This window comes from Bombina bombina, chromosome 5, assembly GCF_027579735.1.
Source record: "Bombina bombina isolate aBomBom1 chromosome 5, aBomBom1.pri, whole genome shotgun sequence".
NCBI classification, from domain to species: Eukaryota; Metazoa; Chordata; class Amphibia; order Anura; family Bombinatoridae; genus Bombina; species Bombina bombina.
The window spans coordinates 921001291-921022201 of record NC_069503.1 but is presented as its reverse complement, the minus strand read 5'-3'; the positions used below and the strand labels follow the sequence as shown (position 1 = coordinate 921022201).

General features: G+C 39.5%; 1 protein-coding gene across 3 annotated transcripts in view; it reads right to left on the bottom strand.

Moving 5' to 3' along the window:
- Nucleotides 1-20911, bottom strand: part of ADHFE1 (alcohol dehydrogenase iron containing 1) — a 150617-nt gene that overhangs the window by 121600 nt on the left and 8106 nt on the right. For all 3 annotated transcript variants that reach the window (XM_053715088.1, XM_053715089.1, XM_053715090.1), the window contains exon 3: nucleotides 20027-20064. In XM_053715088.1, coding sequence (XP_053571063.1) covers nucleotides 20027-20064 — 38 coding nt within the window. The remainder of the gene's footprint in view (nucleotides 1-20026; nucleotides 20065-20911) is intronic.

The following is a 20911-nucleotide window of genomic DNA, read 5'->3' as shown; positions in this document are numbered from 1 at the left end:
ATATTTTTCGTATGTTTGTAAATATTTTTTTATTTTCTGTAACTTAGTTCTTTTTTATTTTTTGTACTTTAGCTAGTTTATTTAATTGTATTTATTTGTAGCAATTGTGTTTATTTAATTTATTGATAGTGTAGTGTTAGGTTAATTGTAGGTAATTGTAGGTAGTTTATTTAATTATTTTATTGATAGGGTAGTGTTAGGTTTAATTATATCTTAGGTTAGGATTTATTTTACAGGTAATTTTGTAATTATTTTAACTAGGTAACTATTAAATAGTTCTTAACTATTTAATAGCTATTGTACCTAGTTAAAATAAATACCAAGTTGCCTGTAAAATAAATATTAATCCTAAAATAGCTATAATATAATTATTTGTTATATTGTAGCTATATTAGGGTTTATTTTACAGGTAAGTATTTAGCTTTAAATAGGATTAATTTATTTAATAAGAGTTAATTTATTTCGTTAGATGTAAATTATATTTAAGTTAGGGGGGTGTTAGTGTTAGGGTTAGACTTAGCTTTAGGGGTTAATACATTTATTAGAATAGCGGTGAGCTCCGATCGGAAGATTAGGGGTTAATAATTGAAGGTAGGTGTCGGCGATGTTAGGGAGGGCAGATTAGGGGTTAATACTATTTATGATAGGGTTAGTGAGACGGATTAGGGGTTAATAACTTTATTATTGTAGCGCTCAGGTCCGCTCGGCAGATTAGGGGTTAATAAGTGTAGGCAGGTGTCGGCGACGTTGTGGGGGGCAGATTAGGGGTTAATAAATATAATATAGGGGTCGGCGGTGTTAGGGGCAGCAGATTAGGGGTACATAAGTATAACGTAGGTGGCGGTCGGCAGATTAGGGGTTAAAATTTTTAATCGAGTGGCGGCGATGTGGGGGGAGCTCGGTTTAGGGGTACATAGGTAGTTTATGGGTGTTAGTGTACTTTAGGGTACAGTAGTTAAGAGCTTTATAAACCGGCGTTAGCCAGAAAGCTCTTAACTCCTGCTATTTTCAGGCGGCTGGAATCTTGTCGTTAGAGCTCTAACGCTCACTGCAGAAACGACTCTAAATACCGGCGTTAGAAAGATCCCATTGAAAAGATAGGCTACGCAAATGGCGTAGGGGGATCTGCGGTATGGAAAAGTCGCGGCTGCAAAGTGAGCGTTAGACCCTTTAATCACTGACTCCAAATACCAGCGGGCGGCCAAAACCAGCGTTAGGAGCCTCTAACGCTGGTTTTGACGGCTACCGCCGAACTCTAAATCTAGGCCTAAGTGTTCACAAACTGACCCCAACCGTACCCTTTTTTCTGACAGTGCATCTATCTTGACAAGAGCTCTTGGCCCAACTGAAGAGAAGCAGTCACAAATCCTGATGTTACCACCACCATGCTTCAAAGATGGTATGGTGTTCTTTGGATGATGAGTTTTTTTGGCTTTGCACCAAGCATATCTTTTACAGGCTGAAAAGTTATGATGCAGAGAGTCAAGTTCCCTTACTTAGTTCCCTTCTGTGTGTTTTTATGGATTGTGGCCTGTTTTTAATACTTGCATCAATAAAGTTTTTTAAACTTTTTGCACTTAGTATCAAGTATCAAGTGCCGTGACTTGTGAACGCATGAAAAGTTCAACCTTTGGCATCTACTTATCAAAGCGTCGACTTTTTTTGCATTCGACAGCACCAATACGCTCGCCTAAGATTGCCTAACCGCTGCCGCGGACCTGAATACGCTCTCCAAAGTTACCAAAAAAGTTGTCAAAAAGCTGCGCACCAAGTATGGTGCGATGAGCAGCAGACTGTTGTTAACTGACAGTCATCGATCTCGCTGCTCTTCGCCTTGTTTACAACTTCCTTGGTATACTGTCACTAAACACCCACACTATACTAAACTGTTTTACCCCCTAAACCACCGCTCCCGGACCCCGCCGCAACTAAATAAAGTGTTTAACCCCTAAACCACCGCTCCCGGACCCCGCCGCAACTAAATAAAGTGTTTAATCCCTAAACCGCCGCTCCCGTCACCTACATTATACTTATTAACCCCTAATCTGCCACCCCGACAATGCCGCCACCTAAATAAAAGTTATTAACCCCTATCACACTGCTCCCAGACCCCGCCGCAACTAAATAAACATATTAACCCCTAAACCGCCGCTCCCGGAGCCCACAGCCACCTACATTATACTTATTAACCCCTAATCTTCCACCCCCTACACCGCCGCCACCTACATTATATTTATTAACCCCTAATCTGCCGCCCCCTACACCGCCGCCACCTATATTATATTTATTAACCCCTAATCTGCCCCCTACACCGCCGCCACTATATTAAATTTATTAACCCCTAAACCTAAGTCTAATCCTAACACCCCCTAACTTAAATATAATTTAAATATATCTAAATAAATATTACTATCATTAAATAAATTATTCCTATTTAAAACTAAATACTTACCTATAAAATAAACCCTAAGGTAGCTACAATATAACTAATAGTTACATTGTATCTAGCTTAAGGTTTCTTTTTATTTTACAGGCAAGTTTGTATTTATTTTAACTAGGTACAATAGTTATTAAATAGTTATTAACTATTTAATAACTTCCTAGTTAAAATAAATACAAATATACCTGTAAAATAAAACCTAACCTAAGTTACAATTACACCTAACACTACACTATAATTAAATGAATTCCCTAAACTAAGTACAATTAAAAAAAATTATATTAAGTACAAAAAAAACAAACACTAAATTACAGAAAATAATAAAATAATTACGTTAAGTTTTTAAAACTAAATACACCTAATCTAATCCCCCTAATAAAATAAAAAAGCCCCCCAAAATAATAAAAAGCCCTACCTTATACTAAATTACAAATAGCCCTTAAAAGGGCCTTTTGCGGTGCATTGCCCCAAAGTAATCAGCTCTTTTACCTGTAAAAAAAAGTACAATACCCCCAACATTAAAACCCACCACCGGGGGGGCGGAGCCGAGCCAGGGACCAGCATGGCCGCAACTTAGCTGAGCTCCGTGCAAAGTTCCCCGTGAGGGCTTAAAAAACAGAGATGCCCGACACTTAACCTTAACTAATAGACTGCCCATATGCACACTTATCAGTGGGTCACACTATCCGGCCAGACCCGTAGCCAAAAACTAGCGCAGATGACTTGCAGTTAATCGCAATTGCGCGACACTGCAGGAGGAAGCGCCATCTTAACTCCTCAGAACGGATAACGCAACAAAAGCGAGACTGACATGAGCGGTAAGCTTGCTGCAGGGAAAAACCACAGGAGGCTCATCTACACTCCCCGTTGGGAAAACTAAAGTACACTCCGTCCCATCTGCAAAACGGCATCAGCCGAGAATTGACACGCAGCTGGATGCCTGCAGGACACACAAAACAGACCTGCTTCACCAACACCTAACAGACAAGGCCCGCAGACCCAGCTCTACAAGCAGATCAACGCAGTGGTGGGGTAAGACTCTCTTCATACCTTATTAGGCTTAAGGCTTCTTAAGTGCAGGCTGGGGAAATGAGAACCTAAAACATGAAGGCCCGGTCAGGGAGTAAATAGAAATGTTAAGGCCTTAATGCATATGTAAGCCTCCTATCACAGTGCAGCATAAGAGCTTAGGAAATAGCAGAACACATCACGATACCTGCACTATATTTTACCATTTGAAATAGGCCACGTGCTAGCTCTGAGAGACCTGACTACCTACTAAAATATATGATGGCGTCTAAACGCCCTACCAAGGGGGACAAAGCCAATAAGGCAGCTGCAGCAGCTTCCACAAAGCTAAATTCTTTCTTTAGAACAGTGGAAAACAACACTACCATAACTCCCAGCTCCCCAAACTCCACTGATAACATACAAGAGGAAGAAGTGGAAAATACACAACCTGACCCCCACACTCCTATCACCAAAGCAGACCTGCAGTTTTTACCAACCAAAGATGACTTTGCATCCTTCATGAGCCAAGTCAGTCAACTAATAAAGGAAGGTCTCTCAGATGTTAAAAGAGATGTTACTGACCTGGGGAACAGGGTGCTTCAACTAGAGGAGCATGCAGAGGAAATTTCAGAACCAATTAATCTCCACTCCATGCAGCTTCAATACCAAGCAGAAGAAATAAGGCAAATGCAGATGCAGATAGAAGATTTAGATAACCGTGGCCGAAGGCAAAATTTGCGAATTAGAGGGGTATCTGAAAACGTCTCAACTGCCGATCTCCCACAATACCTGCAAGGTTTGTTTAACTTTCTTCTAGATAATAAAGAGAACGCAAAAATCTCCCTAGACAGAGCACACAGGGCGTTAAAACCTAAGCCCTCGCCTAAAGCACCGCCAAGAGACATCATTCTCCGGTGCCACAACTACAAGGATAAAGAAAAACTACTAACTGCAGCTAGGAAAAAGACTCCAATCTCCAAAGATGGCAATACAATACAAATCTTCGCAGACCTCAGCCCGCTTACCCTTACCAGAAGACGAAATGTCAAGTTCCTCACTACACACCTACAAGATCTCAAGATTCCCTACCGCTGGGGTTTTCCCTTTGCAATTAGAGCGACCAAAGATAACAAAGAATGTGTATACAAAGATCTAGAAGACCTTGACTCCTTCTGCTCACAGCTGAGTATCCCCTTACCGAAGCAAATACCTCAAGAATCAGGCCAAGATGAAAATGATGCATCACCAGACCTCCCACCACCAAAACCACAAAGACAAAAATGAAATACAGTTATCAGGAAGCGCAAAATGGCCCCCACCGCTCCCCAACCCCTGCAACAGATCCCCCTTGACACTGGACCTCATCCATTTAAGATCTGCAATTGAACATTAGACACTGGCATCTGTGGCAGGCTTGCTGCTTTGAAATGGACCTTTCTTTGACACAGTGTCTTCGAGACCTAAAAGACTCATCTTACTCAGCTGGAACGACAGGAGGAGACCGCTCTTTCTCTTCCTTCACCACTGGTAGCCTAGCCAGTATCACCCTAGGCAAGACTCTTGCAATCAAAATGGAAATCCCTTTGCTTTAAAGTTACGCAAGCCCTTAGCGGGGAACAGTAGTGGCTCTTAACTGCTGCTATTATCCCCCCCGAGATTAGTTTAGTTTAGTAAACCTCAATTTTTGATTACAAGTTTTACTAATGTTCAATGACATAATTAATAATTTGTTTTGTTATATATTTAATTGTTTGTTGTTATATTTTTGTATCTCTGCAAGGTATTGTTCAGCACATAGGTATGCACCACCAACAGGACACATCGCTAGCATACACCTCACTCCTTTGAGACCTACTGTGGCACACCACACCTACAACTTTCGGCGGCAGTCTGCGACACCACACCGAGGTAAGAACCACTCAGCTAACTCACAATCGCACCCTCTCACATATAGTAGACATGACCCCTAGACCAATATTAATAACCTCCCAAAACGTTAGAGGCCTAAACTCGCCCACTAAGCGGTCAGTTGCTTTACACTGGTTTGCCAAACAAAAATGCTCAGTGATATTTGTCCAGGAGACACACTTCCCCCGGGCCAACGAACCCAAGTTCTCTAGTAAAAACTTCCCGTTAAGTTTCTTTAACTCTCACGAAAAAAAAAAGAATGGAGTGGGTATTCTTTTCCACTCCTCACTGCCCTTCAAACTACTCCACACCGCATCAGACAAAGACGGGAGAATATTAATCCTAGTAGGCCTCTTATATAATAGGCCGATAACCCTAATCAACGCATACGCCCCCAATGCAAATAAAAGCAGATTTTTTGTTAAATTGCGAACAATGATACAAGAATCACGCAAGGGCACGGTTGTAATGGGAGGAGACTTAAACGTCACTTTAGACCCAACACTAGACACTACAACCCTAAACACAAGCAACTCATCACGTCCCCCTAACTCAATTTACAAGTGTATTAAACAGCTAGGACTAATAGACACATGGAGGGCACAACACCCTACTCAGCGCGGATACTCCTTCTTCTCCCACCCATGGTCTACATATTCCAGAATCGATTATCTATTTCTTGACCAATCCAGCCTTTCTTTACTGACAGAAACTGATATTACACCGACCGCTTGGTCAGACCATTCTATGGCCTCCCTTGGACTAAATTGGCCTAACTCCCCAATCCACCCCTTCATATGGAGACTAGACCAGTACCTATTACATCACCCCCCAACAGCACAAAAATTGACGAATACTCTAACTGAATACTTTACCTTAAACGCAATACCAGAGACCCACCCACTATACATCTGGGAAGCGCACAAGGCAGTATTCCGAGGTGAATGCATAAAACACAAAGCATACCTTAAAAAACAACATGATACCCTGCTTAACACTCTTACTAATAGATTGCATGAGCTAGAGACACAACACAAGCAGTATCCCTCAAATAAGGATGCATTGTCTGCCCTAACCACCACTAGAAAAGAACTCAGAACCCTGCTCTACTCTGAGGCTCAGAGAAGAGCGTTATACCTTCGGAAAAAATATTTTCATGAAGGAAACCGCGCAGGAAAACTCCTCGCTAATACCCTAAGGGATAGGAGCACTCTTACATACATCCACGAACTCACAACCAAACAAGGAGAGCGCATCTTAGACAGTAAAATTATTGCTGCCCACTTCCGCACCTTCTACCAACAATTATACAATCTAACCGTGAGCCCTTCCCAAGACCGCACACAAAATATGATAGCTTACATAACAGCAGCAGACCTAAATAAACTAACTCAGGCACAACAGACCGACTTAGAAACACCTATAACCCTGACAGAGATTGTAAAGGCCATAAAAGACCTCCCGACAGGTAAGAGTCCAGGTCCTGATGGACTCTCTAACCAGTATTACAAAACACATTGCTCCATCCTAGCCCCACATTTACTAAAACTTATTAACTCTTTAGACGACGGTGCTCAACTATCCAATGACTCACTAACGGCCCACATATCTGTGATCTTGAAACCAGACAAGCCATCAGACGACCCAGGCAGCTACCGGCCTATTTCGCTGCTCAATACGGATGTTAAAATATTAGGAAAAGTTTTAGCAAACCGCTTAAACTCTGTCCTGAGGGACATAATACATACCGACCAAGTAGGTTTTGTTCCTGGCCGAGAGGCCAGGGACAACACACTTAGAGCCTTAACCCTTATAGAGTATGCCAAAAGCCAAAACATAGAATCAGTCATAATGGCCATAGATGCCGAAAAGGCATTTGACCGCTCAGATTGGCAATTCCTTTTAGAGACCCTAAAGATCATTGGATTTGGCCCGAAACTAATTAACAGAATCTTTAGCTTGTACTCACGCCCAAATGCAAAAGTCAAGGTTAATGGTATACTATCAGACTCACTCCCTATCTGCAACGGCACGCGTCAAGGATGCCCCCTATCACCAATTCTATTCATCTTGATGATGGAGGTATTGGCCTCGCATGTTCGCAAGAACCCGAGTATTAAAGGGATACCATTTGGCCAACAATCCTACAAAATAGCTGCGTACGCTGACGACCTATTATTTACTGTCACCTCCCCGCTCACGACAGTACCAGAGATACTGGCAGAGTTGGATAGATTCGGGCAGTACTCCAATTTCCTTGTCAATAAACAAAAATCTGAAATACTAAATATAACTCTACCAGACACCCAATTCCAATCCTTATCCAAAGTATGCCCTTTAAAACTTAAAAAAGACGCGGTCAAATACCTAGGGATATATATATCCCCCAAACAAACAACCCTTTTTGACATGAACTACAACACTCTACTCACTAAAACACAAAGAGACCTCAAGACATGGACAAACAAACCTCTATCCTGGTGGGGACGGATCCAAGCCATAAAAATGACCACTCTCCCTAGGATTACATACATACTGCAAGCTCTACCGATGCACATTCCCCGTTGGTACATGACTCGACTCCAAAATAGCCTTAACACATTTGTATGGGGATGTCAGGGTATTCACTAATACAATCCTGTCCCTTTAATTCTGAATCCTCTTTTGCTATTTAAGGCCCCTCCTCTCTATGCTCCTCGCTTGGTAATTTGAATCAGTTACTTTATGTGACTCCTCTCTGAAGACACCTAGCCCTTTCCTCAATCTGTGGGGATTTCTTACTTGTTGCTTTGAAACTTTGCAGCCTACATTAATCCTTCATTGCTGTGTGCCGGTGTGCCTATTCTATTACTTGCAGTTTCTTAGGAACCAAAGGAGCTGCTTTCAATTCCCTAACTGTTACACCGGGTGGCTGTGACGTCACACCCGGCATCTCAGCGTGTCTGCAGCGCGTGTACCGCGCTGTGTCCTTTCTACAAACAAGCATTCAGGATACCGTAAGGTTTTCATCTGGCTCTGACTTAGCCTTCCAAATAACCATCAGGAATTGGTCTGTATATTTTATTACTCTATTTGGATATCATTATGTCTCTCAAATAAGCAAACTACTTAAGCACTGTATTCAATGACTGTTACTATCACTAAAATGCAGGATTAACTTCAACTACCTGTTACATTGCCTACTCTGTTTGAACTGCTGCTTGATTAACATCATTTGCTGTGACCACCTTGAACCTAACTAAGTGACTTATCGTTTGTTACTATCCTATCCTTGCATAAATCTATATCTGATAACATAATCCAAAATATCATTCTAACTACATATGATATTCCCTGAAGTGCTGAATTCCTAACAAATACATTTTGGCCTAATTACAATATCTCTTTGTACTACATCTGTTTGTATTACATTCCATTTCACTTCCTGTCTTCTTTGTATATGTGTCAGCTATATCATTTAATCACTAAGTAATTAGTTGATTAACTACCTACTCTATCTATAGATACTCCTCCTATCTGTTGAAATACAGGCATCCTGTAACCTGGTTGCGTGACAGCTCCGTTTTCACTCTGTACCCTGCAGTAGTGACCCTCAGTTCAATGAGCAAAACCGGATTCCTGTAAGTTAAATCTGTGTGAATCCAAGGTTTGGTGTGAGGCTGAGTGGTCCTACTATAGCGGATACTAGGTACCTAAACTTATTTACCACCTGTTCTACCACATAACTTTACAGAACATAACATATTACCAAGCCTAATAAATAAAAGTACCTCTATCCACTATCATGGAGTTGAGTGAGCTTTCCAATAGAGTGGGTTCTCTAGCACAAAGTATGGATAGTATGTTACAGGGTTTAAGAGAGATACAAATTGAGAACCAGAATATTAGAAAATTTATTAATGAGCATATCACAACTAAACCTTCTACTTCTGAGTTTACACCGGAGCCTGTTGTAAGTCCGCCAGAGAAATTCTCTGGGGACAGGTCCATGTTCAGAGACTTTAGAAATTCTTGCACTCTTATGTTCACTTTAAAACCTAGGTCTTATCCTACTGACAGAATTAAAGTTTTGACTGTGATTTCTTTTTTGCGTGGAGAAGCTAAATCTTGGGCCAACACTTTCTATGAGACTGAGGATCCCATATTAAATTCTCTTGATTCTTTCTTTTCTGCGATGTCCCTTTTATATGAGGATCATAACAAGCAGAATACTGCTGAAACAGCTTTGAGATCCTTACGCCAAGGAAAAAGGATGGTAGAGGAATACATAACAGACTTTAAAAGATGGGCTCCTGACACTTTATGGAACAACCCAGCTCTGAAAAATCAATTTCGCATGGGCCTCAGTGACTCATTAAAAGATGAACTTGCTAGAGGTATCATTCCAGATGTTCTTGAGGATCTCATGACTTTATGTATTGGTATTGACCGGAGACTCAGGGAAAGGAAATATGAAAAATCCATAACTGACATCACTCCTAAGAAATACACTCCCTATCATATAAATCTTCCTACCCATGCTACCAAGAATGTTGATGAACCCATGGATGTTGCTGTGATTAGAGGCCCTCTAAAGCCTGAAGAGAAAGCCAGACGCAAACTGCTTAATTTGTGCCTCTATTGTGCCGAAAAGGATCATGGCGTAAGGGATTGCCCATCTCTCCTTCGTCAAAAGAAGGGTAAGAGAGTGAGATTTAAGCACAATGTTAATATGGTTAATAATAATTTGCTTCATTTATCAATCCCTCTCTCGTTGCAGTGGGATCAGCAGAAGATAGACGTACAGGCTGTAATTGACTCTGGAGCATCTGGGAATTTCATAGATTTAGTTTTTGTTGATAAGCACAAAATACCACTAATAAAAAAGAGTGTTGCACTAGCCATCCGTTTGGTTGATGGATCATTTTATAGTTCTGGTCCTATTTCACACCATACAGTTCCACTTAAGGTTACCTCAGACTCAGGGCATACTGAGTTAATATCTTTTGATGTTTTACCAAGTTCTGTCTACCCTATGATACTCGGTATTCAGTGGTTGTCTAAGCATAACCCCACTATTTCTTGGACAGACTCTACTGTAGTTTTTGATTCTCAGTACTGCAAGCAATTCTGCACTGATTCTCATACACTTTGTCATATTAATGTAGAGACATTACCAGATTGCTACAAAGAATATGCTGATGTTTTTGATAAGGTTGAGGCAGCCACACTTCCACCACATAGGAAGTATGACTGCCCTATTGATCTCATTCCTAACTGCACCATTCCATATGGTCATATATATCCTTTGTCCCAACCTGAACTAGCACACCTTAAGGAATATCTAGACGAAAACTTGAAAAAAGGGTTTATACGTCCATCCACTTCCTCTGCAGGTGCTGCTATGTTTTTTGTGAAAAATAAAGATGGCAGTTTACGCCCCATTATAGATTACAGACAACTGAATAAATGTACTAAGAAAAACAGATATCCCCTGCCTCTCATTCCTGAACTAATTGAGCGCCTTCAGGGTGCCACCATCTACACCAAGCTCGATCTTAGGGGTGCATACAATTTAATCAGGATGAGAGCAGGGGATGAGTGGTTAACGGCTTTCCGTACACGATACGGACTTTACGAATACACAGTAATGCCGTTTGGGCTTTGTAACGCCCCAGCCACTTTCCAGTGCTTCATAAATGATGTTTTTCACGACCTTCTGGATGTATGTATTGTTATCTATTTAGATGACATTCTTGTCTATTCAGACACTTTTGAAAATCATTTAAAACATGTAAAATTAGTTCTATCTCGTTTAAGACAACATCATCTCTACGCTAAACTAGAGAAATGTATATTTAATACTAACTCTATTTCATTTCTGGGTTACTGTATCTCTCCTACTGGGATTACTATGGAGACCAGTAAAGTAGAAGCTATACTCAAATGGCCAGTACCCTCATGTAAAAAAGATGTCCAGAGGTTTCTTGGTTTTGCGAATTTTTATAGAAAATTCATTAAAGATTTCTCACATATTGTTAAACCATTAACAACTTTAACTAAGAAACATATCAGGTTTTCATGGGATAGTAAAGCTCAGGACTCTTTCACTACCCTCAAGAATAAATTTACTTCAGCCCCTATTTTGCAATTCCCAGATCCCAGTTGTCATTTTACGCTTGAGGTTGATGCTTCTGAATTTGCAATAGGGGCTGTTCTATCCCAGAGGGCCTCTCAAGAAAAGCCATTACATCCTGTTGCATTCTACTCTCGTGTCATGAGCTCAGCTGAGATAAACTATGGTATTGGTGATAAGGAATTGCTTGCCATCAAATCCGCATTGGAATTCTGGAGGCATATCTTGGAAGGTACAAAATTTCCAATTACTATTTACACAGACCATCGTAATTTAGAGTATTTAAAGTCAAACAAGACCCTGACTTCTCGTCAAGTTCGCTGGAGCCTTTTCTTTTCACGTTTTGATTATGTGATCACCTATCGTCCAGGTTCTAAGAATCTTAAGGCAGATACCCTCTCTCGTATACCTCCTAAGCCACAAGATCATTTGACACCTGCCTCAGTGATACCTGCGGACAGAATCATTTGTTTAACAAACGATTTCTTGGAGACCCTAAAGCTGCAACAGAAGGAGGATTCATTAATAACACACCTCAATTTAAATAAACATTCTGATGAACTGTTCTATCATCATGATCAGCTATATGTACCCAAGGATCTCAGGAATCAACTTTTAGCAGCAGCTCATGATTCCTCTTTAGCAGGTCATCCTGGCGTACATAGGACTCTTCATATCCTCTCAAGGAATTATTGGTGGCCCAAAATGTCTGATACAATCAAGCAATACATCAAAACATGTTTTCTTTGCACTACTAAAAAACATCAACATACACGTCCCTACGGATACCTTCTATCTCTTCCAGTACCTGAAAGACCTTGGGCAGATATTGCCATGGACTTTATTGTCGATCTGCCACCTTCTGCTAACTTCAACACTATCATGGTCATTGTTGATCTTTTTTCTAAAATGGCCCATTTCTTGCCACATAGAGGTCTACCCACAGCTCAAGAAACAGCTACTCTTTTCATAGATCATATTGTCAAATTACATGGTCTACCAAATTCCATTACTAGTGACAGAGGTTCTCAGTTTACCTCTAGATTTTGGGAACATCTTTGTAAATCCCTCAACATCTCTAGGAGGTTAAGTACAGCTTTTCATCCACAAACCAATGGGCAGACTGAGAGAACAAATCAAGCCCTGGAACAGTATCTCCGTTGTTACTGTTCTCTAGAACAAGATAACTGGCATTCTCTCCTTTCCACTGCTGAATTTGCTCATAATAACATGCTCAACTCCTCCACTAAAATGTCTCCATTTTTCCTTAACTACGGTTTTCATCCTTCTTATGACATTCAGACTCCAAAAAATTCTCCTATACCCGTTGTTAATGATAAAATCAATACCTTAGTGAAAGGTTTCGCCACTGTTAAACAACTACTACTCGATGCTCAAAAAGCTCAAAAACATTACTACGATCTACGACGTTCTAAACCTCCTGAATATAAGGTGGGAGATAAAGTTTGGTTAAGCACGAAGAATATAAGATTACAAGTTCCTTCCAAAAAGCTCGCTTCACTTTATTTGGGTCCCTTTGAAATTAAGAATGTTGTTAATGTGAATGCAGTCACTCTTCAATTACCTTCTTCCATGAGAATTCATCCAACATTTCATGTCTCACTCCTTAAACCCTATGCTTCTATCAGGGCTACATCTTCGATGGATACTTCTTTAACTCATGTGACAGATGAGAAGGAGTACGAGATTGATTCTATTCAAGATTCTCGATACTTTCGAAACCACTTTCAGTATTTGGTCAGTTGGAAGGGTTATGGACCTGAAGAAGACTCTTGGGAGCCTGCCACTAATGTTATGGCTCCACGCTTGGTTTCCTTGTTCCATAGGAGGAATCCTCACCGTCCAGGTCCTTGATCCGCTGAGCGGCTCCTTGAGGGGGGTGTCCTGTCAGGGTATTCACTAATACAATCCTGTCCCTTTAATTCTGAATCCTCTTTTCCTATTTAAGGCCCCTCCTCTCTATGCTCCTCGCTTGGTAATTTGAATCAGTTACTTTATGTGACTCCTCTCTGAAGACACCTAGCCCTTTCCTCAATCTGTGGGGATTTCTTACTTGTTGCTTTGAAACTTTGCAGCCTACATTAATCCTTCATTGCTGTGTGCCGGTGTGCCTATTCTATTACTTGCAGTTTCTTAGGAACCAAAGGAGCTGCTTTCAATTCCCTAACTGTTACACCGGGTGGCTGTGACGTCACACCCGGCATCTCAGCGTGTCTGCAGCGCGTGTACCGCGCTGTGTCCTTTCTACAAACAAGCATTCAGGATACCGTAAGGTTTTCATCTGGCTCTGACTTAGCCTTCCAAATAACCATCAGGAATTGGTCTGTATATTTTATTACTCTATTTGGATATCATTATGTCTCTCAAATAAGCAAACTACTTAAGCACTGTATTCAATGACTGTTACTATCACTAAAATGCAGGATTAACTTCAACTACCTGTTACATTGCCTACTCTGTTTGAACTGCTGCTTGATTAACATCATTTGCTGTGACCACCTTGAACCTAACTAAGTGACTTATCGTTTGTTACTATCCTATCCTTGCATAAATCTATATCTGATAACATAATCCAAAATATCATTCTAACTACATATGATATTCCCTGAAGTGCTGAATTCCTAACAAATACATTTTGGCCTAATTACAATATCTCTTTGTACTACATCTGTTTGTATTACATTCCATTTCACTTCCTGTCTTCTTTGTATATGTGTCAGCTATATCATTTAATCACTAAGTAATTAGTTGATTAACTACCTACTCTATCTATAGATACTCCTCCTATCTGTTGAAATACAGGCATCCTGTAACCTGGTTGCGTGACAGCTCCGTTTTCACTCTGTACCCTGCAGTAGTGACCCTCAGTTCAATGAGCAAAACCGGATTCCTGTAAGTTAAATCTGTGTGAATCCAAGGTTTGGTGTGAGGCTGAGTGGTCCTACTATAGCGGATACTAGGTACCTAAACTTATTTACCACCTGTTCTACCACATAACTTTACAGAACATAACAGGGGAAAATGTAAACCCAGAGTAAATAAAGAAACAATGTATAGACCGACCGCAGACGGAGGACTGGGCTTACCTAAAATCGAAGACTACTACCTGGCGGTGACATTGCAGAGGGTTTTGGACTGGCATGGGAAACAAGAATGCAAGGCATGGGTAGCATTGGATTCACATATCCTTAAAGCACCTCTCGTACACGCTTTGTGTTGGGTACCGAATGACCTAAGACCTCCACAATGCAAACAACTAGATATACACAGGCACTTATTCAAAAACTGGGACTACATAATAAACACCAGACCACACATCTCCACCGACAGATCCCCCCTTTTTCCAATAGTGCTAAACGTAGAGATGGTGGGGGGCCTAGATAAAGGGTTCCAGAGGCTTACGGAATGGGACTACACTATCCCCTTACTCAATTTTACTGAAGCTGGCAAGCTCCTAGAAAGAGATAAACTGATCAACGTAGCTAACGGCAGATTCACTAGCTGGCTAAAATATGCACAACTGCACCATTTTATACATACTTCCCCATCAAAAGCAAACTTATTGAGAACACCTACTGCATTCGAATCAATATGCCATAAAGGGCTTATACCGAGGGGGACACTCTCACTATCCCGTAAACTTTTGATTAGGAAGTCAGCTGATGCCCTTCCACCATACGTAATTAAATGGAATAGAGATGTATCCACACACATAGAGCAGGACGATTGGGCCAATATTTTTAAGTTAGTCAAAAAATCCTTGACATCGCCTGCAATCCTAGAACTTAATTACAAAGTTCTGTTGCGATGGTACTTAACCCCGTCAAGACTGAACAGTATCTACCCGAACACATCTGACAGGTGTTGGCGAGGGTGTAGAGGTCATGGTAGCTTCATACATATGTGGTGGCAGTGCGCCAAGGTTCGCCCCCTATGGACATTAATAGAACTACACTTCAAACAGAGCATTTCAGCTGACTTATCACTAAACCCTAATATTGCACTACTGAATGACCTACCCAAGCTACCGTGCCATCTAAAGTTATTAGTACTGCAAATAGGCCTCAATAGCATGAGGAAATTAATAGCCCGCCACTGGAAAAAACCCTTAGCTCTATCTAAAGCAATGTGGCTAGAAGAAGTAGAGGAGCAATTTGCCTTAGAGCAATATGGTTACCTATGCCGCAATAAAATCGACACCATTCTAAATGCTAAGCTTATCTGGCAGGAATCTCTCCACGCTATAGCTGCACCGCCTCACACATAAACCGCTTACCCCCTTCTCACCCCACCTTTGTAGTGCTCCATCAGATAGAATAGTTATTACTACACATGCAGCATGCACTCACGGGTACACACGTTGATAGCGAACTGACCTTGCAGAGAACAACATTGGTTGTATCACTTTAATACCTTGAGCTAAAACTCAACCCTGAACTCGAAGATACCTTGCAGAACCAAATTGTTTACCTAGTCATCATAAGATTTATTAATTTAGAATTTACTTTTTGTTTTGTTTCCTACTGTTACTGGAAATCAGAAATACAGCTTGCTTATGTCCCACTTAAAACTATTTGCGCCAGGTGTGCCTGCTTTTCCCGAGGACCACACAAAATCAACGCAGAAGATGGTAACTAAAGGCGCACATGGTAGCAACTGAATTTATAAACATTGACTCTAAGCAACCACAATGCATTCTCCTAACATTCCACCAGGTTAATGTTTTCGTTTTAATTGCTATTTTTCTGTTTTGAAAAAAAAAAAAAAAAAAGAACACTGAATATATATATATGTTGTTAACATTTACGATTTCAATAAAAACAATAAATAAATAAAAAAAAAAAAAAAAAAACCCACCACCGACACACCCAACCCTACTCTAAAACCCACCCAATACCCCCTTAATAAAACCTAACACTAACCCCTTGAAGATCACCCTACCTTGAGAAGTCTTCACCCAACCGGGCCGAAGTCCTCCACGAAGCCGGGCAAAGTGGTCCTCCAGATGGGCAGAAGTCTTCATCTAAGCCAGGAAGAAGAGATCCTCCAGACGGGCAGAAGTCTTCATCCAGGCGGTATCTTCTATCTTCATCCATCCGGCGCGGAGCGACTCTATCTTCAAGACATCCGACGTGGAGCATCCTCTTCAAACGATGTCCAACTGAAGAATGAAGGTTCCTTTAAATTATGTCATCCAAGATGGCGTCCCTTCAATTCCGATTGGCTGATAGAATTCTATCAGCCAATCGGAATTAAGGTAGGAAAAATCCTACTGGTTGATGCAATCAGCCAATAGGATTGAGCTTGCATTCTATTGGCTGTTCCAATCAGCCAATAGAATGCGATCTCAATCCTATTGGCTGATTGAGGGTTGGGTGTGTGGGTGGTGGGTTTTAATGTTGGGGGGGGGAATTGTACTTTTTTTTACAGGTATTATTTTGGGGGGCTTTTTTATTTTATTAGGGGGATTAGATTAGGTGTAATTAGTTTAAAAAACTTGTAATTATTTATTATTTTCTGTAATTTAGTGTTGTTTTTTTTGTACTTTAATTTTTTTAAATTGTATTTAGTTTACAGAATTTATTTAATTATAGTGTAGTGTTAGGTGTAATTGTAACTTAGGTTAGGTTTTATTTTACAGGTATATTTGTATTTTTTTTAACTAGGAAGTTATTAAATAGTTAATAACTATTTAATAACTATTGTACCTAGTTAAAATAAATACAAACTTGCCTGTAAAATAAAAATAAACCTTAAGATAGCTACAATGTAACTATTAGTTATATTGTAGCTATCTTAGGGTTTATTTTATAGGTAAGTATTTAGTTTTAAATAGGAATAATTTATTTAATGATAGTAATATTTATTTAGATTTATTTAAATTATATTTAAGTTAGGGGGTGTTAGGGTTAGACTTAGGTTTAGGGGTTAATAAATTTAATATAGTGGCAGGGGTGTAGGGGGGCAGATTAGGGGTTAATAAATATAATGTAGGTGGTGGCGGTGTAGGGGGCGGAAGATTAGGGGTTAATAAGTATAATGTAGGTGGCGGTGGGCTCCGGGAGCGGCGGTTTAGGGGTTAATATGTTTATTTAGTTGCGGCGGGGTCCGGGAGCAGCAGTTTTGGGGTTTAATAAGTTTTATTTAGGTGGCGGCGGTGTCGGGGCGGCAGATTAGGGGTTAATAAGTATAATGTAGGTGGCGGGGGTGTAGGGGGGCAGATTAGGGGTTAATAAGTATAATGTAGGTGGCGGCGGTGTAGGGGGGCAGATTAGGGGTGTTTAGACTCAGGGTACATGTTAGGGTGTTAGGTGTACACGTTCCCATAGGAATCAATGGGATATTGGGCAGCAGCGAACATAAGCTTTCGCTGCTTTCCGACTCCCATTGATTCCTATGGCATCCACCGCCTCCAGGGCCGGCTGATTGAAAACCAGGTACGCTGGGCCGGAAGAGTGCCGAGCGTACCTGGCAGATATTTGATAACTTCCAACAGTAGTCAGATTGTGCCGAACTTGCGTTCGGAACATCTGTAGTGACGTAAGGATCGATCTGTGTCAGACTGAGTCCGGCGGATCGTATGTTACATCACTAAATTCCAGCGTATTTGTGGTTGACGGCTTGATAAATACATGCCTTTGTCTCTTCAGACCATTTTTCCACACGGTTTTGTGTTGTAGTTTTTAAACTTAAAATGTTTCTAATAATTAACTATTTATATTTTTCTCTGGATTTTTGTTTGTTGGAAGATCACATTACAGATGAAAAAACAATGCAGCTCGCTCCTGCTCTGTCTGATAGCGGAAGCGAGCTGCAATGTGTGTAACGGCGCGATCGGGCCGGGCTGTGACTAGACAGCTGCCCAGATGCGCTCAGGGAGAAAACCAGATCCGCACAGCAGAGCAAGAGCGGCGATCTGAAAAACCCTCTTTTTTTAATCAAATTTCACAGGCAATATTATGTTACATAAAGTTTGGCTAAGATAATGTTATATAATTCTGCACTATGTGCAGAATTATATAACATTATTTTCTAGGTTTACTGCCCCTTTAAAGGAATTGAATGTATTGGACTATATTTTGCTCTAAACTAGTTGTGATTAGTCACATAATATTTATTTATTCATTCATGTATTTTATATATATATATATATATATTATTTCCCTCATATTTATTTTCTACCTGCACATATTTTATTATTATTATTATTCACTATAAGTGCACATTTAGTTATTTAGGTAGAGCGCCCCCTATAATTATTTTCCTTGCAGGAAAATATATATTTTTTTCATTTTACAGATGGAAAAAGTCTTACTTTTACATTGTTGATATTTCTGTCTTTACATTTCAAAAACCTACCATACTTTTTTTTTTTTTTATATCCACTGTCCATATCCTACACTATTGGGAGGTGATGGTGGCTACAAACAATTGTATCGTTTCATTGGTTCACTAGATGTATTCAGCTACCTCATAGTACATTGCTGTTCTGGAGCTAACTTTAATAAAGCTATAGTTTATTTATATATAGTGCAAATTATAAAACTTAAATATGGACAATAGTTATAATTTTAATGAAGTGTCTAGATATTAAAGGTAATTATAAAATCAATCAAAATAATATTAGATTGTTTATTGGGCACATCACGAATTGACAGAAATTAAAAAATAATTCATCATTATCAGCACTGAATGAATTTGTGGCCATATTTTACTTCTGCATTGGCCAACTATCTTTTGCTTCAGTGAATTCTATGAAAATCCTTGAGAAATCTCCCTTTTAATGCCTTCAATATGATTTTTTTTCATTATAACATTTACTAATTTGATTGCGTTTACTAATTAAAACTAAGCTATTCTTAAAGATTGGAATGACAGAAAAAGAAGTTAAAAAAAAACAGACAAGCTTCCCTTTGGTGTTTTTCTACAGAAATTCTGATGTATTGGAATAGGGGCCATGGATGGATTAGGGGTTCTGTCTGTAGCATTGTGATGTTAATAAGGGGTCTGTCTGATTTGAGAAAGCCCTGATTTTCATAAAATGATATAACAGTCATCCATCCTAAACCATTATTAGTAAATAATTGTTAAATTCTATCATTGATTACTTGCATCCTCCAAGATCCCCTAATGCCTCCAGAGTATAGGTTTCGCCTGCGGAATAACCCAATACACTCAAGCATGCAAGAAAATTTTCACTAAATAAAGACATAGGACGCTATCATAACATGCATGAATATACCATGAATGTGTGTGTGGTGTATAAAGCTTTCTTCTTGTTTTCCTACTTAAATTATTAAGAATTGTTAAAATACATATAAGACATGTAATATTTAGTCTATGGAAAGCTATATTAGATAGAGTTGTGCATACAAGCACACAAAAATCTATTTCACACTCACTAATAATAGCTTTTGATTTAATTGTTCCTATTATAGTCAATGATAGCCTACCACAGGCCCCAGATATCTGAATAGTTTAAAATAAATGTATCCCCATGCATGTGGAATTTATTTTTGTGTGCGCTTTACCTTGAGAGTAAGTATGAGAATGTGCCGGACACTTGCATCTGCAAAACAAAAAAAATAGTTTGTGGCAAAATCAAACTGAAAAGATTTTTTATTTTTATTTATAAACAGAAAGGGTAGTACATACAATGATTAGCGTTCCAGCAAGTACTTATAGGAAACACATTTAAAAACAAAGAAACAACATTATGTATATCCTTTACATAGTAAGCTCACAAGTCTACCTTTTTTGTTGATCACTTTATGTAAAGATGGTTTACATCTTATAGTGACCCAAGGGCAGGGTCCGACTCCTCTACCCTTATGATTTATGTAAATATCTTCTGATAATTGCGCTACATAACTGTATACTTATAATTTATGTAAATATCTTCTATTATTGTTCTCCATAACTGTATACTTATGATTTATGTAAATGCAGGGGTCAAGTCCTACAAAAAAAAAGTGTGGGAACTCGCCAAGACTTTCTCCTCCTTACAATTAAAGGGATATGAAACCCAATTTTTTTCTTTCATGATTCAGATAGAGCATGCAATTTTAAGCAACTTTCTACTTTACTCCTATTATCACTTTTTCCTTGTTCTCTTGATATCTTTAATTGAAAAGCAGGAATGTAAGCTTACGAGCTGGCCCATTTTTGGTTTAGCACCTTGGTAGTGCTTGCTGATTGGTGGCTAAAGTGCATACTTATGATTTATGTAAATTTCTTCTGATTATTGTACTCCATAACTGTATAATTATATGTTTAATGTAAATGTCTTCTGATTATTGTTCTCCCTAACTGTACACTTATGTTTTATGTAAATGTATTCTGATAATTGTACTACATAACTGTATACTTATGGTTTATGCAAATTTCTTATGATTATTGTACTACATAGCTGTATA